General features: G+C 44.1%; 2 protein-coding genes across 2 annotated transcripts; both read right to left on the bottom strand.

Annotated features, from left to right (window-relative positions):
- Window positions 1-522: 522 nt before the first annotated feature.
- LOC131269398 (putative nuclease HARBI1) lies at window positions 523-9,475 on the bottom strand. The gene is made up of 4 exons (XM_058271743.1): window positions 9,368-9,475; window positions 9,230-9,307; window positions 8,260-8,459; window positions 523-649 (listed from the first exon to the last, which is right to left on the bottom strand). The coding sequence occupies exons 1-4, from the start codon at window positions 9,473-9,475 to the stop codon at window positions 523-525; spliced, it is 513 nt and encodes a 170-aa protein (XP_058127726.1).
- Window positions 9,476-9,868: 393 nt separating this feature from the next.
- On the bottom strand, window positions 9,869-25,478 carry LOC131269399 (uncharacterized). The gene is made up of 3 exons (XM_058271745.1): window positions 20,258-25,478; window positions 19,103-19,217; window positions 9,869-9,884 (listed from the first exon to the last, which is right to left on the bottom strand). The coding sequence occupies exons 1-3, from the start codon at window positions 25,476-25,478 to the stop codon at window positions 9,869-9,871; spliced, it is 5,352 nt and encodes a 1,783-aa protein (XP_058127728.1).
- Window positions 25,479-25,810: the final 332 nt, after the last annotated feature.

Genomic DNA, 25,810 nt, shown 5'->3' on the forward strand with positions numbered 1-25,810 from the left:
GTGAAACGGGAGATGGACTCTATTCGGGTGAAATTAAGGATTTCGGGAAAGGAACCCTCGGCAACGATCTTTGAGCTCCCGAAGGTACACACTGTGAGAAGTCTTGCACTCCGTGAGCAATCCGTATGCGTAGAAGAGCTTGCGAGGCGGTTCAAACATCTAAAGGACATACCAGCGTCCTAGGACCGAGCAGTCCCACGGATCCTGATCGGGGTTGATAATTGCTATTTAGGCACGGCACTCATCACAAAAGACGGAGGATTTGGTGAGCCAGTTGCGGAAAGGTCCCGGTTGGGTTGGACGGTATACGGACCTATTCATTCGAGTCCCACTAGCGCTCCGCACAACTTGTGCAACATCGTTTGCTGTGAAGAAAAAGGAAATTTTAACGAGGTCATGAAGGAATACGCCAGATTTACTACCGTAAGTACTCCTTACCATGGTGGTTCGATTTCAGAGGTGCCACAATTGCCCGACCACAGTACAAAAATGGAAATCGAACACGAAAGCACAAGGGCGCGTTCATTGCAGCACCCACGAGGACGACATAAACACGCACGGCAGCGCAGTGGACGAGTTGTGCGATTCTGCTACCGTTCCGGTCCCACGGCCCGGTGTGGCGTTTTCCGATTTAAAACAGTGCCGGGAGCTGTCGGTACGATCGGAGGCGACAGCGTCTCATCGGATGAATCCACGGCGTCAACCAGCGAACGAAGGGCTGGCGAAAAACAATATCCTGGACTACTTACGCACCACATCAAACCATATGCTTTCAGGAAGTGCAGACGGGAGCAAACCGACCTCCGTTGTTGATAAGCCAAGACCTACAAAGAAGGAAGATGAAATGGTTGCTGCTGATGGTTACTTACCCCGGGGCAGCTGGCAGAGAGACGTCAAGACCATCGTGGCCAAGTATGCCACTGCAGTAGGCGTCTACAAGTCGACCGCCACGAAATTGCCGTTCTAGAAGTCGTACCACATGGTTTTCTGGATGCCAGCCGACAGCAGGACGGACTGAGAGAGTGACAACACTTTGTTTTGTCACTGGCCGGGGGAATGTTGCGGCTAGAATGAGACCACAACACCGTCGCTGTCAGCTGCACCAGCAGTCAATGTGACAGCGGCCGAGGCCCATGCAGCAGCGATGGGGCTTGGGCCACGAAGGGTATAAAAGGGCTGCGCGAGCCACCATAAGGTCTCTTCGCGATAACGTTGGCGTGATAATTGGACCCCCATCGTTTGTGTATCCATGAATGCATGATACCGGATCGTAAATAGTAAGGTAAGTCGAAGTGAAAGTGTTTATCCGAAATGGATTTGCCCATTTCATATTGTGTTCTGTGATTCATATTGTGCTCTAGCTCGATATTACAGGTGTAGGATGGGTCGAGGATACCGCTTTTGGATGTATGCAGTAAGCTGTATGGTGGCCTCGGACTCTCATCCTTTTGCCTCTCTTTACCCCGCGTAGAAAGCGGTGTGACCATTCCCATCGGCACAATCTTCTCCAATGCTCCGTCACCAGCAATATCTTCAACCATCGTAGTATCTTTGACCAGTGTGGAGGGGGGTGTTGTGCGGTTAGTAGTCAACGCATCCTCCAAAGGAACTTCATTTTCTTCATTATGCCCCGGAAGTAAACCGTTCGTTGCGGTTGTCTCATCTTCACATGGCGAAACAACACATTTTTCACCGGACACTTCAAAGGCCTTTTTCGGAGTACCTTTGTCTCCACTTTTCTTGTCCTCCATCTAATCGTGCGTTGGTTCTGGGGAAGAGTAGTAACCACTTTCTTTGGTTGAGTCGGCACCTTGTTCCAACTCTTCTAGCCGTTCCTGTAACATCGAAAACCACAGTCCTATCATCCACTGTATCGTACAATATTCCTTGTAATTCGCTTAAATGTGTCGATACTTAAGATTGCGGCAATGTTTTCTGGTATTTCTTCAGATGAATCAGAGCGTTTAAGATGTTGCGTTACCTCAGGAGTTGCCGTTCGCTTTAACGAAAACTTGTGACCGACCCTTCGCTGCTGGCGCTTCCGGAAGTAGTCTGGAACTGTGGTACGGTAGGCACAATCAGAGGGAATGACTCGGAAAAGCCGTTGCCTCTTTTGGTGTACCAAACGCCGATTTCGCTGATGCTGCTGAACACCAAGTTTGTCACTATCTACTACGGGTTGTTGCCTGTGCATTAAGCGACAAATCCGCAACCGTGATGGTGGTGTTTGGGCACCACCGCAACTGGTTCCGTACCTCGTAGATCTTCTTTTGTCGGTGGTGAGATATATTTCTCGCAATCAACCGGGGCACGATCAGCCAGCAACATCCGCCGCAGCTGCAAAGACTACGTCTTTTTGGGTGCCCTCCCAATATGTTCGAGTGAACCATAGAAAAATCTGCAATCCCTATGTTATGGAGTGGAAAGCTTGAAGTTATTCACGTTTAAGAAAGAACTAAACTATAGAACCTACACTCGATAACACGCGTTGAGAACAGGCACTAGCAGTTGCTATTGAAACCTAACCTCACCAAACGGGGATGAATGAGGAGGATTACGATTCCAAGATGGCGGCATTGTTCGAAAACGCAAGTTTTGATGCGATCATCCTATTGCTAGTAGCGCCGTCGCTCTGAATTGAAAAAAAAACGAACAGTTTTTAGAATACTCTATTGCCGGAACACTTTATGAGGAAAAGTTAATTTAAAAGATGAATAAGTTTTACTAAATAATTTTCATCAACGACAAATTTTTACCGAAATTATTTTAAGTAGCTCAAATAGAATCATATTAAAGGATTCTTTTCAAATAATGAGATGATATTCATCCTGATAATATCAACGGTCGATAACATTTACATTTTCGCAACCATGACACAAGCAAAATGGTAATTACTGTCGCGGGTTACTGCGATCGAATTAATCTGTATGATACCGAATTACTAATCACCTTATTTTGCGGTCCCTCAGATCAAAATGAAAATTTTTCCAACAACCATGAACTGTCACGAAGTTTTTCATTTTCTAAATATTTGCCGCTTTGTATTCCTTTCGACCGTTCTTACATGACATAATAGAACTGTAGAAAGCCAAAAGCAAAAGTAATAAAAACCTGAGATGATACCATTCCGCATGTACGGTTGGCAATAGAGCCTAGGGAAAAGCAAATTAATAATAAGATGGCCGACTGTCAAATACCTCAAAAGCGTATCCCCAGTCTTAACAGCTGCTGCTTAGCTTACAATCGTACTTTTTCTCCATGCTTAGAAATGGCCAGCAAACCAACAGAAAGACAAAACAAAGAAAACGAGCAGCAAAAGGAATAGAAAACTGTAGATTTGTTTTACGTCCACTGCATCGCATGGTTAGTGCAGGCAAAGAATAGTAAATGTGTCTACTATCAGATTACAATCACGTTACAGTGTGGTAATGTCGTATCGTAGCGCTCGGTTCAGTTTTTATGTTCCCATGCACCATTCATATTCAACCCGTTAAATGAAACCACCGAACACCGACCCACACGGAACATACCAACGCCCACACTTGCCCACACGCTGATCGTGTCCCTCCTCAACACACTAACCATGCCTTCACCTCCTCAAGGGTTTGCAGCATGAAACAACGCACGGCGACAACATCTCGTCAACGTTCCTCCAGCAACAATCGCCTCGATACACCACCGCCGTCGGTGAGAGGGAGGAAATCCTGACCATCAAATTCCCTCAGACGGTGCGCAAATGATTTTGCTGCTGTTTTCACAAATGAAAATATCCCGACAGACAAGCGAAACCAGCGAAACAACACCACACCAAAAGGATGACAGCGACGGACGCGCTTGGGTCGATTCGAGCGGAAGAGTACGTCAGAATCCTACGTTCAACAACAAATGGGCCAAACGTTTGACAATTCGAAGGAAGGTAAATGGTAAGAGAATGCGGAAGGGCGGCTTCCATGGGACGACGGGTACCCAAATGGTGTGATGTCGGCAAGGTTTAATAAGAAATATGTTTGCTCCGGCAATGAAAGCAAACTTCGACGCACTTCCTTGTACCGTCAAACAGCGTTGTAAAGTAAAGTATGTAAACTTTGTCTAAACTCACATATACAACTCAGTTTTCTTCTTTCACCCGTTATTTGTTACTAGTTAAGTACAAAAACGTCCACTTTGAGCTGCACTTAGCAACTCCAACAAATTGGACATCCTTCCGCTTTCACGAGCTGCGGCCAACTGAAGTCGTAAAACATCAGATACTGTGTTGCATTCCTTTCGTTCAGTCGCCATCTTGTTTTTTTCGATCAACATTGCTGACTTAACGATCACGAAAGTGAACAATCGCTGCGCAATAATAAAATCTTATGAAATAGTCCTTTTACTGATAACACCCCTTCGGTTCCAATAAATTGGTGGTAGGGCATTGTAATACTGTCTGTGAAACTCACAATGAACTATCTATGAACACACAAAATAACATTGATCACAACTGAACGAAAAGGCTAACTTTACGCGTTAACACGTAACTGAACGAAAGGCGAAAATGTTAGGTTAGGTATTTCCGGTTCATAGCCGCACACAAGCAAGGATTTACGTCGCTCAAGATGGCAGCCATGAACACACCCGGTTCCCTCTGTTTATCCAAAATGCCGATTCTATTTCATCGCGGTTAAGATAAAACTAATTCTTTCCAAAGCTTACGATCCGATCTTCTCATCTAACTAATTATCCCAGACAAACAGTATCAACACTTCTAAAAGTTTCCCAATATGACAAACCATTTCGGCGACCCTATTACCTTCTTTATACTGGATCATTCTAGTCCAACTATTCACCACATGCCACGGTAGGCATTCCGAGTTTTACGTGTTCTATCATCTTCCGTGCCATTAAACCATTCTTTAAAATGGCGGCACTCCAACAGCACAGAGTGGCTCGATTACCTCAATATAGACCACCCGAGAATCGAAGGTGCGACCATTGCACGATGTCCGGGATCTGAAGAAGTTCAACGCGCTACGATAAACTCATATTAACACTTTCGGTATCCAAAATTACTCAAAACAGATAACCAATGCGAATTGGTTCCGTTCACCCGCTGTGTAGTTAATTACACACGAATATGCAACGCGCCGACGGACGCTGGAGTTGAATTATTGGTTTTCATCGGTCGCAGTACAACGATTTGGCGATCTGTCAAATGACGGTTCACTATTCTAGAAAAAATACGAAAAGATGATTGAGGAAGAAGGCCGCATGCTATTGTATGGGTGGTGTGTGTGTGTGTGTGTATGAGAAATGTACATGAGGGGACAAATAGAAACTAAAAGTTGGGGGGATTATTGCAGATTCTATTGGTCTATTGGATTGCTGTTCATCAGTGTTTGTTTCTAGATGCATGCTCCGCTAGAAACAACCAGTTGAAGGTTTATTTTTGTCTTAAAAAATGCATCGAACTTGACAGTACACCGTGGTATGTTCGATACAATTTCAAACCGGTTTGGAAAGAGCACGATAGTTTGAAAATCAACGGAGTAGCAATATTACAAATCACAGCAATATTACAAATCTATAATAATGTGTCGTGTACTCGATGATCGACCGATCGATATATTTCGTCCGTTCTCCTAGACGGTTCAGTTCGAAGAGACCGTTCTTCCTGATATCTAGTGACAGGTGCTGACGGAGAGTAGATGACATATGTATACTCGGGTCACACCTGACACTACCCGTTATACCAGCTATAACTTCTCCGGGGGGTGAAAGTCGGTCGTCCTCGTCCGAAGAAGTGCGGAGTTATACATTTTTTCGTAATTCGTTATAATAGTTCTTTTTTTTCTTAATATTAGCCCTAAATTAAGCTGATCTAAACAAATTAAAGGTGCATTCACAATTATCTTTTTTACATAGGTTCACTTTTAAATTTGTATGGATACCATAATTTGAAATAGTTAATGAATGATTAAATGAAAAATTAAACGAGATGTCTTATATAATGAAAAAGAAGGTGGTCAAAAATATATAGCACGATGTCATTTGATTTAGGCCTTGTGTCTTATCACACCTTTTCCGTTTTCGAACGGTTTTTCTTTTACGCGCTTTGGCACAATTTTCTTTGCTGGCGGCTGCATTTTTGTTCTTATTTTAGGTAATCCAAAAAGTTTCTGGCACTCGCTAAATATTGGTGAAGCCCGCTTTACAATATTTTCTGCCATCCGTCTATTTGATTTAATTGCCTTTGGCATGTTATTTTTTGCCTTAAAGAACAAAATCTCTGGTGTTCTATAGTCGGTGTTGCTTAATAATTCTGTAGTTGGAAGATTTGTATTGTTATGCTTGGTCTACACGAAGCGCAAAGCAACCTTTGCAAACGGTAAAATGCTGTGAGTTAGCGGTAAAATGCTGTCAGATGGGCAGTCAACTGTCAGAATGTGCGCAAATTTGTTTTTCGGTCGGCGAGTGAAAAATAGCTTTGCAAAAATTTGCGCAGTTGTCGGTTCATTCGAAAGAGAGAAGGTACGTTGGTTAATGATATCATATTATTTGTTTTTAAACGAGTTTTTTATTACAAATGTATTAAAAATTTAGCAAAACAATGGAGAAACAGAAAAAAACAAAGGAGAAGCTGGTAAGTTGCGGTGAAAATTAATTGAAATGTGTGTTGAACTATGTTGTCCATACTCCAGGATTTGAATCGCGTACGTTGTGATGTTGACTTGGAATTATTGATGGAATTCGTAGGTCACGAAGAATAAGTGCTACTTCATCCGTTTGTGTTGATGAAATTTGGAAGCGAGCGTGAATAATTGATAGTCTGTCCGTTTGTGGTGCTCGCGAATTCAAAACATGGTTACCCCGTTAACACGTTAAGCGCATGCCGGCGTCGGTAAGCTCGGACCGACGAAGTAGGTTTGGTAGGTCGGCGTTTCTTTGTTTTGCTTTGTTCCTTATCGTCGAAACATGATTGAACGTGAAAGCACTTCTCGCTAACCGTTGATGGTTTGCTACGAGTCGCCGGCCCAACGGAAAGCAGTGCAATTTGTGCATAGCCGTTAACGTGCTAACATGTTCAATCATGTATCGTCGGTCCGAGCGGACAGACGCCGGCATACGGTTAAGAACGCTGTCGGTTCCACGAGACCGACGTAGCGCTTAACGTGCCAACAAAAAATATATCAATGCAAGTTTCAAAGCTAGCTTAAAAAGACAACATATTTGACAACAACACATTAAACCAACCCTGTGGGTAAAACTGATGATCGTTAACAATTTCATATATTGTAGGACGTCGAACTAACCTTTAACATCATAGACGAAATTAAAAAAAGGAATTTTTTGTGGGACAAAAGATGCAAAGAATATAAAAATTCGAACAAACAAAACGATGCATGGGCGGAGATAGCAGCAAAGGCGGGATTACCTATTCCAGAAACAAAAAAAAAATGGAAAACTCTTCTTAGCTGCTACCGAGTGTACAAAGCGAAGGTGAAGAAAAGCCTACAGACTGGATCAGGTAAAATTTAAGGAATAGTAGTAATGAATTCTTTTTTTCATGTAATAAATTGTTTCATTATAATTTCTTTTCCTAGGCGTGAAGGAAGTATACAAACCAAATTGGTTTGCATACGATGCGATGCGGTTTGTTTCGGAGTGCACGGATGTAGTGGAAACCTCGGACACAGTAAGTATTTCATACCTTTTTTATTTTACATCGTACCATTTAAGTATAGGTAATTTGCCATGTGATTTCTTATAACTAAAAGGTGATCCGATGTTCTGCTTGAAACAGCCTGCAGGCTTTGTAAAGGTGATTCTTGCCTCATGTTACGTTGTGCCATGTTTCGGTGTGTTTCAGTTCTTCGTGGCATCCGCTTCCTCAAAAAGTTGTGGAAATACACTGCTGTAAGCACCACTTTTTGAGCCACTTCGGGTGCAAGTTGCATAGGGCCTTTCACAACTCGAAAGCGATTGGCAAAAATCCCAAATGCGTCTTCCACTGGCATTCGAGCTCGTGATTAGCGGTAATTAAAATTTCTTTCAATCGCTCCGAGGGTGTTGTATGCTCCCCCATAAGGTCGAATACAATATTCGGTAAAGGCGAATGCCTTGTCACCCAGGATAAAATATGGTACTCTTATTGCATACGGCTCTTGCAGCACTTCAGGTTCTGGAACATTCAGTTGTTTTGTTTCCAGCATCGTATACAAACGGGTGTTTTTAAAAATTCCACCGTCTGAAACTCCACCCTGGCCACCAACATTGACATACAGAAAATTGTAGTCCGCATCAACTAGAGCAAGCATAACGATGCTGTGAAAGCCTTTGTAATTAAAATATTGCGATCCGCTATGCTTCGGAGCTTTTATATGGATGTGTTTCCCATCAATCGCTCCGATGGCGTGAGGAAAATTCCATCGCTCCTCAAATCGTTGCGAAACATCCAACCACTCCTCCTTGGTTGACGGTAGCTGAAAATATATGGGATAAAAAAGTTATAAATAGCCTAAGTAATGCAGTTTATGAAAAGATAGACCTAAACCAATATTTTTTATTTTCAGCTCGGGCTAGCTGGAAACATACTGAGGAACACCGAACCTGTGACTTCGAATTCATCTGATGCCTTAAGTCCTTTGGAAATGCTTCTACCTGCTTCTCCTATTCCCGGACCACCCAACCCCAATCCTACTTCTCCTTATCCTGATCACAACCTTTCAACTCCGCCCTCTTGCTCATCTCCGCTATGTTATTCTAACTTTCCTGACGTAACCATTGCCCAATCCAATTCCCCAATACCTGACGAGTCAAATTCCTTTCAAGGTATTTCGCATACTACTACTCCACTTCCCAATCCATCTATCCCAACCTCCAGTACAAGACGTCAGAGACAACGGGCACAGGACAACGAAATCACAGCTTCACTTCAAGCATTATTGGACTTAACTAGTGAACACATGCAGCGAACGTCTTCAATAATCGGTGGGAATGTTGCTCGCTGGATCGAGCGATTTGATCCCACAGAACAAGACTTGGCAATCGGCTTGTTGTATCAAGCCATGCACAACATTGCATCGGATATTGCCGAGCGAAGAACAAACACCGAGAGACACGGGACATAGCGAAGTGAATCACTATTTTAAATTCCTTATTTTTAGCTATAGTTAGGTTGATGGATTAATAACTAATGAATAAAGTAAAAAATAAATGAATTCTAAACATTAAATTGTCCTTGCTACGTTACCTTTATATAATCGTGCAATGCCTCCATAATTGCATCGCAAACTTCCGGTACCACCTTGCTGATCGACGATTTTGAAACCTGTAAATGCAAATATATGATAAAACACTCCGTCCAAATAACAATACAAAGTTATATTACCCGAAACAAATACTGCAGACTAGTGTACGTTTCTCCTGCTGCTAAAAACCGTAGCGTTATAAGCAATCTTTCCCGAGGGGTTATGGCCGATCGCATGTTCGTGTCCATCCGTTGGATATGATGTTTCACCAAGGATTCTAAACAATAGAAATCCTCCCATCGCATGCGCAAAAAGTTTAAGATGGTATCATCCATCTTCTCCGCCAAAATGTTGTCAAGAAGACGATTGCCGTCTTCTTCACGGCGAAAAAATACGGGTCGCATCCACCACCTACGCCGATTTCTCCGACGATTTCTTTCTCTAAGCTGATTTGTCAAGTTTGTGATGTTCGTTACCCATCGCGGATCCGTTAGCACAACTTCCATAGCTAAAAATGATTGAATTTATCATTAATTTCTTTCAAAATACTTGAAATGTTGGTGATATACATTACCTCTGATACTGTTTGTTTACTTTTCTACACATAAACAAACACTAAATGACATTTCATTTGCGCCGGCTCACGAATACGCACGTCTACACGAAGCGAAAAAAAGTGACAGAAAAATTGACATTTGCGCGTGTATTTTCAGAGTTTTGCGCTTCGTGTAGACCAAGCATTATATTGCGTGACTGCTTGTTTTTGTAATAATCTAGTATCCGATCGTTCGTATTTGTGCATGTTCGTATTCAGAATATCCGTTATTGCACAGTGTGTGTTTCTAATCTGTTCGTTTGATTCAGTATAAAATGTATAAATCGCACAGCTATGGATACAACTAGTGTGTTCTCTTATTATAAGGTAGTTTTGTTCGTTTGATTGTTTCACACCATCTCCTATTGTCGTAGTACTAACATAACGTTCTTTTGTGAAATTGTTATTGCTATGTGTTTCTGGTAGTGTACTAACATAACACTCTTTTGTGAAATTGTTATTACAAAGTGTTTCTTGTTGGGTTTGCATTACAGTTTCTTCTGCAAATATAGCAGTTTGTTTTCCGTAATAATCGCCAGATCTTTCGGCAGAATGAATGGTTTCTAAACTTGAGGCTTCGGAGTTAGTAGTATCTAACAGGTGTTTCTTAGGACTCGAAGAGTTTTTTGTTATTGTTTCATTTGCATGAATTTCTGGTGGTATTCGACTAAGAGCGTCAGCGACTATGTTTGCCTTTCCTTGCTTATACTTCACTTCGTAATCGTAAGCTTCTAACTCTAATCGCCAGTTAAGTATTTTTGAATTTATTTTCTCTTTGACCTGCCAAAAATTTGTCAAAATTTCACCTTCTTCACCGCCGAAATTTTCAGTATTATGTCAAGGAATTTCATTATTGTTAATAATGTTTCTATTGGCTGTAAGCCGACTATTCGTGGAGGAATCTACTTCCATTTGTTCTGTATGAGTTTTAAAATGGTTTTGTTGATCTGGGTTGACCTGTGAATATGTTTGACTTGGCCCTTGGGTATGCACAAAAGATGTTTTTGCATTTGTATTAGTTGCAAATGTCTTGTTAACTGCACCGGATTTTTGATATTTTGTTTGTGTCAATTGAGAGGATATTTTTTCATTTGCAGTGAATTTGCAAAGAAATGCATAAGCAGTTTCAATACTTTCAGGCTTAGATGCTTGTACATAACCGAAATAAGGGTGCTTTAGCCCGGCAATGAATGCGGCAAGTACATCGTCTTCTATAAACTTGCAGATGGCTGTCCATCTTTCACTGTACACGCTGTTCTGCTTAGCAATTGTTTTAATGTTAAGCATCAATTCTTTTGTTTTCTTATAATATGCATGAATACTCATGTCATCACTTTGTTTATTCGATCAAAGCTGGGCTTTATATGTGGCCAGCTCTTGACGATCACCAAAAGCTTCTATTAGTACTATTTTTACTTCTTCAAAATTTATCGGGTTACCAGCTAAACACAGCACGTCCTTAGCATTTCCACAAATTTTATTTAAAATAGATTGTACGTAAATAGCGTACACCTGGGAGCTTACTAAATCTTTGAAAATTTTCAGAGTGTTTTCTACTACTGTTAACCAAGACTGTAGCTGTTTTTGATTTCCATCATAAGGCGGTTCGATTTCCATCATAAGGATGAACACGTGTTTCCAAAGTTCGATGGCCTTTGTACCGTGGCTTCATACGCTTCCTGCTTTGCAGTTATTTGTTCTATTTTATCATTTAAAATGTTTAACTGTGAAATCACTTGCGTTAACACATTTTCTGTCGTTCCCATTTGGGATTGCGATTGTTCGAGTGACATCGCTCCTAGGTCAATGTTTAAGTTAGCAATCGGAATGTGAGCTAAACTTCCAGAATCTATTGAATCAGCACTTTCACTATATTCACTATCACTCACGTGGTCGCGTCTGGTAAAAAAAAAGTGAATCACTAATTTGCACTGTTTTAACCTGTCCACTATACTCACATCCTACCGGCTGCGCCAATAATGTGTCGTGTACTCGATGATCGACCGATCGATATATTTCGTCCGTTCTCCTAGACGGTTCAGTTCGAAGAGACCGTTCTTCCTGATATCTAGTGACAGGTGCTGACGGAGAGTAGATGACATATCTCGGGTCACACCTGACACTACCCGTTATACCAGCTATAACTCTATATATATAAAAGTCACCGTTGTCTGTATATATATATGTATGCCCTCGCATCACGCAAAATCTACCGGGCCGATTTGTACCAAACTTGGCAGAAAGGTAGCTAATTTTCCATGGTTGAATGATCTGAACTTCGTTTGTTGATATCCCCATACCTCCCTACCCCTCCCCAACACCTACCCTCTAAAATTAATGAAAAACAATTATAGATGAACAATTATTAAACGAATTTTTACAAAATTTGGTACAAATACTGCTTAGATAGGGACATAGCATGGGTTAAAATTTCATCCATCTAGGGGAAGGGGAAAGGGGGACTCTCCCACTACCACATACCTCAAAAATGGTAAAAATGCAATGTGGGTATCAATTTCGTGGTATTTGTGATCTCTAAATTGAATGGCCTCACTCTTAATGTTCAACCTTTGCCCAAACTCCCTCACCCCTCCTCCTCTTCAGTAAAACAATAGCAATGCTCAAAACGAAAAGTGTAAATTCTTATCACATGTATGCTACTCAAAATTCACTAAGTCTATCTGTACCAAACTTGGCTGGAGTGTTGCAATTTTTTTTCTTTCGAATGCCCTCCTTCCCTTCTCCTTACCAAACACCTATCCATTAAAATGATGAAAAATAATAACAACTCAAAAATTTTGGAATGGATTTTTTTAAAAATTGGTACACATACCACTGAAATATGTAGCCATCATGTAATAAAATTTCATCCATGTAAGGAAAGGATGAAAGCGGCTACCATCTTACCCCTATAGCTCAACAATGGTTAAAATGCGATATGAGTATCATTTTCGTAGTATTTGGGGCCACTAAATCGAATGGTCACAATTTGATTGCTTCATCTCAGACTTCTTTTATCTTCTCCTACAAATATTCTCAATCACACAAAATCAATCTAATCAATTTAATCTAAACATAATTATAAGAAATCCAACTTTCAAGTGTGAAACGTCCAACATTCTTTTCATTGTAAAACTCAAGATACTGAATGAAAACACTCTTTCGTTTGGAATTATTTTCTACCCGGATGGATGAAATCGGGTTAATCAGCTAGTAGACAATTGAGGGTATTATGATCCAGTTCCGCGTTATTGCTCGAAAGTTTCCGCATATTTGCTCGAATAGCAACCTGGGTATTTATACAAGTATTTCAAGGTATATAAATATATAGTTTTTAACAAGTTTCGAGCACTTTGATTTTTAATCAATTTTCAAAACGATCGAGTTATTGGTGTGTTTTATACTATGGCTAAATGGCTAAATAAATCAAAGTGACTTGTCTAAACACAACGTTGATATGAAAAGTGCATCCTGAATTATCATGTTCTTGGTAAATACCAAGATCCATAGAACCCACATATGCTTCGGACACATACGGTCTATAGAGATCCATCCTCCTGGTCGATGGATGGGGGTGCTTGAAACTGCTCGACGATAACGACGCGCGTCGTTTCGTATCCGCGCATCGTCTCGACACGCAGGTGGCGTCGTTTTGGATCGTCGAGACGCTCAGCCATTTTTTCGCTTTTTTCAAAGTGTTGTTTACCTTTTGTATGGGCCAGCGTCGAGAAGTTTATCGTTCCCGCGCTCCCAATCATAATACCCTCAAATATTACAAATCGGTACCTTGCGGAGCAGGGTTGCTTGGTGATCAGGTCCGAGCACATCGCCAATGCTGGGAACCCACCCGACACTAACTCCGTCCCGTCGTCCTACCCTTGCCTCCGCAAGGTTATCCAGCACCTGGCGTACGTACCAGAAACTCTGCGACGAGCGCCAATAACACGTGGTCTGCGACGCGCAGCAACAAACGCCCTTCTGGACCCAAGGGTGGTAGGAGCTTCCCCACACACGCTGTGGAGAAGAGTGTGGGGAAACATAAGCTCCAGGAGGCTGACGTCAGCACAACGCTCCGCCCTATACCTGCTGGCAAACGGGAAGATGCGACACGGAGAGCATCTATTCCGTGCCGGCAGAGCCGATACACCAGCATGCCCGTTTTGTCCTGCTGTTGAAACCCTGGAGCACAAGTTTGCAGCATGCCCTTGCGTTGCTTTAGCATGGGACATCCAGCAGACGCGACTGCAACAAGTTACTCCAGGGTACCAGTTTCGTTTCGTTGACTTGCACTGGCCCGCTCTACACAGAATAAGAGCGGGCACACGCAGTGCAATGCTCTCCGTCTTTGCAAACTACACCATCCACATTATTGGAAACAATGATGTTGCGATTGATGTTCCCGGTAAAAGCGTTCTGTATGGAAAATCATGCTTCTGTTTTCTTGTCCAACGTGTAAAATTGTTAAATAGAACGTTAGGAAAAACTGTTGTAATCTAGCGTAAATTAAGACCGTTTTATAAAAAAATAAATAAATTGTTTAGTATTGCTTATTACATTCCATCTCGTCTCCCATTTCTCTCGACCGTTGGCGCCTCCTGGCGCCTCTTAGCGCCGTATTGATTCCCCTTGGTGCCATCCGAGCAAAAACTTTTTTCAAAAAATTTCAAAAACTTTTTTTATCATTAGAAATTAACGACAACATTATTTCAAGCGGAAACTTCTTACCAAAAGTATTTTAAACCAAGAATTGGCTCACAAATCGCATTTGATTCTCAGGGCAATTCCTCCCTACTGTTAGGTCTTATCCTGGGCTTTCTAGGTAGTAATACACATAATTTGTGGAGGGTTGAAGTGAAATGTAACTAATGTTTGCATTTAAAAAAATAGACAAATTTTGACGACTTTTATGCAAAAACGGAAAATGCTAGCACCTTTCCGTTAAAATCAAAATAAAGAGAAGCATATTTCTTTAAATTTAGGACAAGTTTGACAACTTCATCATTTGAATTGAAGCCACCGTAGCCAAAACATGAAACCAGCTACGTTTGATATCATTGCTGAAAGATGCGAAAAAGATTTGCACAAAGCCGCTTGTAAGATGGTATCCTTTCTTCAGATGGGTTTTAGGTGCAGGTGCTTGTAATCTTCTCTTTTGGATTAAGTTCTGGTGAAGATGCTGCGGTGATCCAGGGTGTTCGCGTCGCGAAATTGCGTTGTTTCTTGGATGACTGAACTGGGACTGACTTGCCTTCGTTCGTCGTGATCTTTATTTTATAGTAAAGGTTTCTTTGATACAATGGTCATCTGTTTAATGTTATCTGTTTTTAGGTTTCCTGCTTTGCCTGGAGAAAGACCTTTTTCCTGGTTCCGCTTTGAGACACTTCGTCATGCGCTCGGTTCGACGCGCGGTTCTCACGCTTTCTCTAGGTGTGACATGACGTATGACACATGCCTATGCTCCGTTAGCGCCTCGAAGGTCGGAGTTGTGTTCTTTCTAATTTATGACTCATTAGCTTAAGAGTGGGTTGACATTGACTCGCATGTTATGCAACATTGTAACCTAAGTCAAGGTTCTTCCTTCTATGGGTTACAAGTGGTTTGTGTTCTGGTTTCTGGGTTCTGGGTTTCGTATGTTCTTCCTATCACGAATTAAGCAACTTATAAAATTTGTCTATTTTTTATGCAAACGTTATGGACGGTGCTGTACTTTTTCAGCGCTCTGGGTCATTATGCATTATGTCATTATGTCACTGGGACATTACGCATAGGGATCGAGGCAGGCGGAGAAGCCTCGGTGCCATTTTTCAATGACCATGCGCCAAATTTTCTTTTGGACTTCATCAGTAACAATTCTGTCTCCATCATTTCTAATTTAGTATGCAAAGATCCCATCATCTCGTATATAGAGACCTCTGCAAGAGAAGAGAAAGGCACATTTACCATTAGAATCTTCATGCACACTTAGAAACTATCAATCGAACGATTGTGATAAGCACGTGTATCTCGTTCGATTTGCACCTGCTGATCTTCTTCCGACGGATCCCACAAAACAGTGTGCGACACTACACAGGAGCTTTGACCTTTGGCAGAGAGCGCATTCTACCATTGATCAATTACGATAGAGCGTCACAATAATTTGCATCCATACAGACTTGAGACTCGTGTTGGAAGTGTTATCAGCAAGTCACGCGTGATCAGTTTTTGAAAGTGCTTTAGTGCGAGATAAACTGTTGAATAAAAAAAATCGTGAAAAAAATGCAGCAAGAGTTTAAACGTTTGCGGACAACTGGAGCGCTGTATCGTCGGTCTGTGGCTCGGGAAAAGCTGCTGCAAGCTGGAGCGGGTTCCTCTGGCTCTACAGCCATTCCATCAAGCGAGCCAGAAGCGCATTCTAGATCTTCGGAACAAGAGGAACTTCATCCGGAGCTTGACGTCGAGGTCGAACCTTGCGTCGTCGATCAAGATGAAAGTTTTTCCGATGACGATGACGATAACGAAGACGAGGAAAACTTTGACTGTATCGATGTTTTGCCTTTGTTAATGGGACTTAGGTATTGGGCATTGTCCACTAACCAGTCTACCCATTCGGTAAACATGGTTTTGAGGCTTTTCCTCAAAACGGACGCCAAATTTCCTAAAACTGCCCAGACACTCCTCGGAACCCCTGACAGCCCATCGACGGAGATAGTTGAAATTAGCGGCGGGCGGTTCTGGTACAACGGAATCGGAAAATCGCTGTACAGCTATTTTCGGTAAGTAACATATTTGAAGGGTATAAACTTTGGGTGAATGGTAAAAATTTTATGATCTTATGGTTGCAGCTCTAAGAAACTCCGTCTCAGCGAAATATCGCTGAATTTTTCAATCGATGGGCTGCCATTGCATAATAGCCGCAATATGCAATTTTAGCCAATTTTATACAATATACACGAGGTGCCAGAAGAACCGGTCATGACGGCTGCTATTTTTTGCGGACTCACGAAACCACTAAACGTGAACGAGTATTTGGGGCCCATGTGTGATGAAATAAACAAGCTTCTCGAGCACGGATTAAACATCGATGGAAAGTGGGTTGTGGTGAGGCTGCGCGCTACCATTGGCGATACTGTAGCTCGGTGTTTTATAAAGGGTAAATATATTTTATATCTGCAGTTTACTTATGTCGTAATCATTTTTAATTTTTCTTTTTTACATCTTGTTCTCAGGTGTAGTTGGCCATAACGGATACTCCAGCTGCCAGAAATGCACCACAAAAGGGCGCTATGTGGCCCGTTATCACAAGGTGGTGTTTACCGGCGTGGGGGCAGAAAAACGGACCGACGAAGGGTTTCGAAACAACGCGTACCCCGAACATTGCAAACAGCAGACATCACTGTTGCAAATTCGCAATTTTGATATTATTAAGGATGTCGTTGTTGGCGATCGCCTTCATCTAATCGACTTGGGAGTTACTAAGCGCTTATGGAAGAAGGGTACCATCAGTCGGAAGTGGTCCGAGGATCAACGAAGAAACATAACGGAGGACCAAGCCCGCATCCATCTTCCAATCTGCGATCCGTGAACTAATCTCAGTTCTGGAAAGGATCGGAGTACGCGTCATTCCTCCATTACGCCGGCTTTGTTGGGTTGAGGGACAACATTGACGTACATCAGTACAATCATTTTATGAAATATTTTTGTGCTGTATCCTTGTTGTCCTCATCGGCGTTTAGAGTATACTGGCCCATCGCTGGGGAGCTGCTTGTACGATTCATTCAAGAGTTCCCTAGCGTCTACGGCGAACAGATGATGACTAGTAATGTTCACAACCTTCAGCACCTCCTGGAGGAATGTGAACGTTTCGGACCACTGTCAACGTTTTCGACGTACCCGTTTGAAAACAAATTATACCACCTGAAGCGCTTGATACGAAGCGGGCATAAAAGCTTAGAGCAAGCCATCAATAGGTTGTCGGAATTAGAAAAGTTTCGATCAGAAAATTCCAGAGCGTTCGAAATTAAAAAACCTGAACTAAAGATAAATGGTAGCCGTGTCACAGCCTGCGTACGGCCAGGTTTGGTTTTGAAAAATGACCCAAAGAATTGATGGTTTCTATCAAAACACGGCGAAATTATTAAATTTGTATCAGCCATCGTGGACCAAAGTGGACTTAAAATTACTGGCCAAAAACTTGACCGAACAGAAGAGTTCTTTGTAGAACCTTTTGATTCGAGATACATTTATATTTATAAAGGCTTTTGCAACACAGTTAATATAATAACACAGTCGTATAATGAAATAACATGTAAGTTTGTTAACATAAAGATGGAGGACGAAAGTAGTTTATTCGTGCCTTTATTCCACACAGTCGTGGAATAGCCAATAAAACATGAATAAAACAAAAAGTAGAATTATGGTACAAGTTCAATCTTTTTCTTTTCATTTTTCGTGCCAAGAAGTTGTAGTTCGTTCGGGTATGTGAATACATTCCTTAGCATGCCTAAACTTATTTCTAAAAAAATATTTATATAATAGATATATTTCTAAGAAAATATTTATATAAGTATTATACAAAATATAATCTGATATCTTCTTCTTGACGTAACGACCTCTTGGACATGCCTGCCCGTTAAGGGCTTACGAGACTTGTTTCCCTGTTGTACGTGGATAGTCAATCCTCTCGTACAGGGGAGGGTCCGGTCTCGGATGGGATTCGAACCCACGCCGTCGAGGTGGTGAGCCCCGGCGCTCATGGGCCGATTTTCTAACCGGCGCTACCGCTCCGCTGTCGCGGACCCCCATATTATATTTAGAAAACATAAAATATCGCACATTATACATCGGATTATTTCACTTATCACACTTATTACCACTGGTTTACTTACTAGATGCTGCAGGCATCAAATTTTTTTGCTGCTTGTTTTCTTCTTTCGATTGACGCATCCTTTCGTTGAAGTTCATTTTTCTGTTAAATTAAAACCGGATTGTAAATAGGTCTAGGATGACTGCGACGGTTGCGTACCGGTCTTGGATGCTGCGCGGGAACACCAACGATTGCGGTTCGCGACTAATCAAATATAAATATCCTTTATAATTATTTATGTATGAAAACTTTCAGCACTTGGAGGTGGGTAACATTTTGTGGAACAAACGAGCCCGAGCGGATAACAGATCTTTACAACACACAGATGGACGACAACATAGAATGAATAACTTGTGCCACACAGCATCAGAAGACAACACCAATCGACGCCTGACGTTTTAACGGTCATGATGTTGCTCCATCACACTGTTTACTTACCGATTCCAAGATCCTTCCAAACGATCAAACTTCTCATCCTTCATCATTAGAACGAGTGGGAAGACAAAGTGTGTCAAAGATAGCTCCAGGCTAGATAGAATCCAGGCTGACAGTACTGGATTTAAGGAGGTTGGAATGTGGGGAAACGGGGCAATGTTGCATGTCACCGTCAGTTGGGGAGGGAGTCGGAATTCCCAAGAATGGCAATACCAGCAGTGAAAATTAGATTCGATGAAACGATCACACCCAAACAAATTGTAAGGTATAATATTCCTAAAGCGTTCGAAAAAGCGGTAGGAGAGAGGCTAGAACAGATGGAGAAAAGGAGAATTGTAGAAAGAGTGGATAGCAGAAAACATGACATATCATGTGTATCACCATTGGTTTTGGTTCCAAAGGGAGTTAAAGATTTTAGAATAGTAGTGGACTTCAGAGAGGTGAATAAGAGAATTATAAGGGAGCCATACCTGATACCGTCGCTTGAAAAGATTTGGGCAGATATACCAAGTGGTAAAGGAAAGTTATGGTTCGCAAAGGTAGACTTAAATGACGCATATTTCCACATAGAACTTAGCGAGGAGGTGCGCCATCTCACGACGTTTATGTCGGCTAATGGGCTTATGCGGTTCAGAAGGCTACTGTAGGGTACGGCCTACTCCGGAACTTGTTACTCAACAGGTGGATAGAGAAAAGAAGAAAATGGTTTCAAAAATCTGGGTTTGTCCAACGGTACCAGAGAACGCAATATAGTGTCCACAGATCGCTACCCGCCAGGGACTTTCTGTGGATTATAATGCTAAGTATGTTGGGGACAGAGCCTAACAAACACCAGTGGTTTTTTCTCAAGTTGGGTTTATTTGGTTTTCTGGACGCCTTTAGTTACGTCACAAATGTTGTGCTAGCGATGTCTAAGACCGGTGACACTGTTATCAATTAACCGTTATTTTTGAACAGCAGGTTATCATAAACTGGTACTTGTAGGGTTTCGTTAAATTCAAAATTCCTAACTGTTCAGAACCTTGTAGAGTTCTGTGGCCTACCTTTAGGCGTCGCAATATCGTACATTCTGCCACCTTAAAATTGAATAATTTTAACTGTTTGCTTTTGGTAATACACACAGCTTTACCAATGGCCTAGTCACTGTACTTCCCTTACTTGTACGCAATGTAAAGACACGCGCTTTGCCATCCTTTCCACGATGCTCCTCGGTTACGCGTGCTAATGGCCAACACGCCGAGTGCACATTATCTTCCTTAATTATAACTAACGTTCCTGGCGTTACTGTGGTTGTACCTTCCTTTGTCCATTTAGAACGCGCCTGCAGTTGTTGTAAATACTCCTTCTGCCAACGGTTCCAAAAGTGCTGGCGAAGTTGTTGAACATGACGCCAGTGGTTCAACCGGTTTTCGGCTTCGTACAGCAAGCAGTGGTCCGGAACAAGCTGTAGGTTCGTTCCAACCAGGAAATGTCCAGGAGTGAGGGCTGTCATATCGTGTGGGTCATCTGACATCGATGTTATAGGTCGGGAGTTGACACAGCATTCTATCTCGTCCAGCAGCGTAGACATGTCCTCATACGAAAGTGATGTCGTTCCTAAAACGCGCACTAGGTGGTACTTCATGGTTTTGACGGCGGCTTCCCACAGTCCACCGAAGTGAGGAGCTCTTGGTGGGATGAACTTCCATGAAATTTTGCGTTCTAGTGTCCAAGTTTGAATGCTCTGCTGGTGTTCAGTTGTACGCAACAGCTTGTACAACTCGTTCAGCTTGTTTGCTGCTCCCTTGAAGTTCGTCGCGTTGTCCGAGTGTAACTCCAATGGCAAACCACGACGAGACACAAACCGTCGTAATGCTGCTATAAATGCTTCCGTTGTCAGGTTTGACACCAGCTCGATGTGTACGGCACGGGTGGTGAAGCATACAAATATGGCGACGTATGCCTTCACGGGCGCCGCCCGTCGGTGGCCACCTTTCAGGAACACTGGACCACAGTAGTCAACACCGGTGATCGAAAAAGGAGGGGCCGGTGTTACTCGGACAGCCGGGAGGTCAGCCATTATAGTTGCTGATGACGATGGTCGGGCGCGGAAGCAGGTGTGGCACTGGTGAAATACCTTCCGGGCGAGATTTCGGCCACTTGTAATCCAGAAGCGTTGTCTGCACGTGTTTAGCATCAGAGTCGGTCCCGCGTGAAGTAACTGTTTATGAAAATGTTCCATCAGCAGACGAGCGAATGGATGGCTGGCCGGAACAACTAGTGGATGCTTCACATCCTCCGCTAGCGATGAGTTGGATAAACGTCCTCCAACTCGGATGATTCCGTCAGCTCCCAGTTGCGGATGTAACCATTTGAGCGGGGACGACGCAGGAACGGGTTTGTTTTGCTGCAAGGCCTTGATTTCTTGCTGCAGGTGGTCTCGTTGAGCCAAGCGGCACAGCACTTCTTCTGCATCCGTCAAGTCCTTCGTCGTCAGGCCGGGGTTCTCGTACGCCCGGCGTTTGGTGCATCGGTTCCAATACTGAACCCAGTACGCCGTCATCCGTCTCAGCTTCGAGTACGATGAGAAAAGCGTAAAGATGCGATGAGATGGCAGCTCAATGGCAGCGCATGCCACAACTGCTACTCGCTGCTCTGCTTGCACTGAAGGATCTGGTGTCGCAAGCAATGGTGGAGGCCATTGATCTTCTGGCAGGCTCATCCAGGAAGGACCCTGCCACCATAGGGTACTGGAGAGGAGATCTTTGCCCAAACATCCTCTCGAAGCAAGGTCAGCCGGGTTGTCGACTCCTGCGATGTGACGCCACGTGCAACCTTCTGTTAATTGTTGCACCTGCGATACCCGGTTTGCAACATATGGCTTCCAGGAGTTTGGTGATGCTCGCAGCCAATGTACCACAGTCATGGAGTCTGTCCAGAAGACTGCCAGAGATCCTGGGTTGACCGCAGTCCTTACTCGGTCGAATAGCAAGCTGGCCAACTGTGCTGCGCACAGTTCAAGCCGAGCGATAGAGTGCTTGCTATTGAGGGGCGTCACTTTGGTTTTTGAGGCGAAGAGCTCCATTGTGCCATGGCCCTGGGCATCGCAACTACGGATGTAGCAGCATGCTCCATATCCTTTCTCCGAAGCATCGCAGAAGACATGGTATTGGATGGTGGTCACTGAAGATCTAATGGCGACTCGCGGAATGCTGATGTTGTGAAGGTAATGCAGTTGCTCAAGAAAGTTGAGCCATTCCGTTCGTAGCTGCAGCGGAAGTTCAGCATCCCATCCCCAGGGTTGTTGGTTGACGTGTTTCAGAGTCCATACACGTTGAAGAAGTTGCTTGGCAACCGCCTTCACTGGGTCAACAAACCCTACCGGATCGTAAATCTTCCCAATGGTGGACAATACCTTGCGTTTGGTTGCATCTTCGTTGACATCCGGGGCTTGGACTTTGAAGCGCAGAGAGTCCGCTGACGTATCCCATATGATTCCAAGTGTTGCCAACGATCCGTCGTCATCATCGTTGGGATATGGGCTGGATGCTCGGCTTTGTTGGTCCACATGATGCAACACCGCTTCCTCGTTTGAAGCCCATTTCCGCAGCTCAAATCCACCTTTGGCAAACAGTTGTTCGGTTTGCTGTTGCAAGGTTTGAGCAGCCTCGGGTGAATCAGCTCCAGACACAAAGTCATCCACGTAAAAGTCAGCGAACCGAGCTGCTGCTATTGGAAACTCACTCCCATGATCCAATACTGTTTGTTGCAGAGATCTCACCGCCAGGAATGGTGCAGATGCGGTTCCATAAGTTACAGTATTCAGCTCATATTCTTCGATGGGATCATGGGGCGAAGCTCGCCACAGAATGCGCTGTAGGGCGCGATCGCTGGGATGTACCCATACTTGGCGGTACATTTTTGCCACATCTCCTGTCAGTGCAATTTGATGAGTTCTGAATCGCATCAGGATCGATGTAGCATCTTGTTGAATTGTTGGTCCGATCATCAGCGTATCATTCAACGACACTCCTGTCGATGACTTGCTGGATGCGTCGAACACAACCCGACACTTCGTGGTGGTGCTGTCGGCCTTAAAAACAGGATGGTGTGGGAGGTAGAATGTTTCCCGACTATCAACTGCTGCTGCCACCTTTGTCATGTGGCCTAAGCGGAGGTATTCGGCCATGAACTCCACGTATGCCTTTTTTGTTTCGGGTTCTCGCTGCATACGTCTCTCGATAGCCAAAAACCGATGGAGGGCGATCGTCCGCGAGTCACCTAGTTTCCCGATCATGTCAGACTTTCTCGGAAGTCGGACGACATATCGGCCGGCTTGGTCTCTGCTTGTAGTGGCCGCGTAGTGGTCCTCACAGGCTCTCTCCTCGATACTCCAACTAGGGAAACTGCCTACGTCTTCTATTGCGAAGAATTTCCGCATCATCGTAGTCAGCTCGTTGGTGTGTACGGCGACTGAACACACCACTGGCAGCGACTGCTCTGCTATCTGGGCTGTGCCACTTACAACCCACCCAAATGCTGTTTCTTGGAGTGACGGCATACCTTCTCCAAGTGAGATGCGTCCGGTTTTTAAAAGCTCGTAGAAGCACGCCGCACCCAGGATGATATCGATTCCACCAGGCTTGTGGAATGTTGGGTCAGCCAAGACGCAGGTTGCTGGAATCGTCCACTGGCTGTGGTTTATACGATGGGCCGGCACATCTGCTGACAGCTTGGGCAGTACCAGCATCTCCAGCGACGTCGAAAATGATGAACAGCGTGACTGGATGGTGGCTCGTACTGATGACTTTACGTTCGTCGCTTGGCTGCCACCAATCCCCGACAGCGGAATGCTCACCGACTTCCGAGGTAGGTTTAAGAATTGCGCCAACCTTCCCGTAATGAAGTTGGACTGTGCTCCACTGTCCAAGAGAGCCCTTGCAGCATGGTTCTTCCCTGCGCTGTCAGTGATGTACAACATGACGGTTGACAGCAACACTGTCGATGGTATCGCCGTGTGAAGCGATATTGTAGCTGTACGGTGTTCTGCTGCAGATGTTGGCTGTTCGTGACGGATCTCGCTGGCGGCACTAGTCCCTTCGTCGTGGAGCAAGGTGTGATGTTTCTGCTGGCACCGACGACACGTCCACTTCGATGGGCACCCTTTGTTGAGATGACCAGCTCCGAAACAGTTGAAACAACGTTTCCAACTTCGGAGCTTGTCCCGTTTGTCTGGTAGCGATAGTGCTATGAAATCCGCGCACTTGCTGAGCATATGGTGACCCAGGCACATCACACACGTTGCGGTCGGTGATGGAGTAACGGTCGACGTGAACGCTTTAGTAGGAGCCGGCTTTGGACGAGATGGTTTGTCCGTATTGCCTGCTGCGCAGCTCTCCAACACTTCACATTGTCGCGTGATGTAGTCGAACGTACGGAACAAATCCGGAAACTCGCCGTGCTGCAATGTAAGCTCCCATGCCTTACGAGTGCTGGAGTCCATACACGACGCGAGGATGTGGGTGATGATGAGGTTGCTGGTTTCATCGATGTTCTTCTCTAAGAACTGCAACCCATCAACGTGACCCTTACACGTTTCTACTAGTGATCGAAGTTCGCTGGCTGATTCGCGTTGCACGGGTTTAAGTTGCAGTAACCCAGCAATGTGCTTGTCGACGATTGCTCTCGGGTTCGCGAACCGCTTTTCTAGCACCTCCCAGGCACTCTTGTAGTTGTTGCTGCTCACCATTGCTGCGTTAATTATCCCTGCTGCCTTTCCGGTGAGTGCCTTGTTCAGGTGGTGTAACTTTGCTGCATCCGAAACAGGTGTCCTTCCCATGATGTCGAGGAACATGGCCTTGAATTTGGGCCACTCTTCGTAGCGTCCGTCAAAGGTTGGCATCGGGACACTGAGGTGATGCGCTGCCGAAGTTACCGGAGCTGCTGACGTTGTTGGTGTTTCGTCCAGCTGTGCCTCCAGAATGGCTGTGCAGGTGGTGTGGATCTTCCGGAAGGCATCGTCGGCGTCCATGTCGACTTCGAGGTCATCTGGCAGGAGATCTATTATGTGCTGCATAATCCTGCCGTGGGTGCCTTGAAGTTCCCGTAATGTGCGTAAGTGCACCCGCGCAGTGGCCGGAGGGAGTTTGTTGTTAGTGATGTCCGGCTGAAGCTGCATAAGTTGACGATATGCCAGCTTCATTTTGGCGCGCAGCACGGCCAACTCGCGATCACTTGGCGATGACGTCGAAGGTTTTGGTGAAACGTGCTGTGGTGTCGCTTCCAATCGCTGGTCACTCGCGCACTGTTGTATGGTGGCTTCCGTAGCCTCTTGATCTGAGTTTTCACTCCCATCGTGTTCTGGTGGTGGGGAGTGCATCACTTTACTGCGAGTGTTCATTGTGACTATTAGTTAGTCTGTTGCACTTTTCACTTTTTTCACTTCACACTGTTTTTAAACTTTACACTGGTTTACCTTTTCGTCTGGATGAGACGCTGGATTCTACCACCGAAGGAGACTCACGCCTTGAGTTCGCTTCCCGTGAGGCACCGATGCGCACTGTATCGGCCTCGTGTGGTGTCCGTGGTCTGCCACCGATGTCCGATCAACCCGTCCGGTTGATGAAGGTTCCAGTTGAAGGGGATGTATAATCGCTGGGCACGAAGCGCTGGATCCACCGAATAGAACTCCCGATTTGGGTTCTCTTCCCTTGAGGCACCGATGCGCGCTGG

Source organism: Anopheles coustani, chromosome X (assembly GCF_943734705.1).
Source record: "Anopheles coustani chromosome X, idAnoCousDA_361_x.2, whole genome shotgun sequence".
Taxonomy (NCBI): Eukaryota; Metazoa; Arthropoda; class Insecta; order Diptera; family Culicidae; genus Anopheles; species Anopheles coustani.

Excerpts from the sequence above, each read along its gene's own strand:
- LOC131269398 (XM_058271743.1), bottom strand. The coding sequence starts at position 9,475 with ATGGACACGAACATGCGATCGGCCATAACCCCTCGGGAAAGATTGCTT. Across the intron at positions 9,308-9,367 it reads GTCTGCAGTATTTGTTTCGG|GTTTCAAAATCGTCGATCAG; the intron begins GTAATATAACTT and ends TTGCATTTACAG. Across the intron at positions 650-8,259 it reads GATGCGGACTACAATTTTCT|CTCCCGGCACTGTTTTAAAT; the intron begins GTATGTCAATGT and ends TCGTACCGACAG.
- LOC131269399 (XM_058271745.1), bottom strand. The coding sequence starts at position 25,478 with ATGAACACTCGCAGTAAAGTGATGCACTCCCCACCACCAGAACACGAT. Across the intron at positions 19,218-20,257 it reads TGTCTTTACATTGCGTACAA|TACTGTCAGCCTGGATTCTA; the intron begins GTAAGGGAAGTA and ends CCTTAAATCCAG.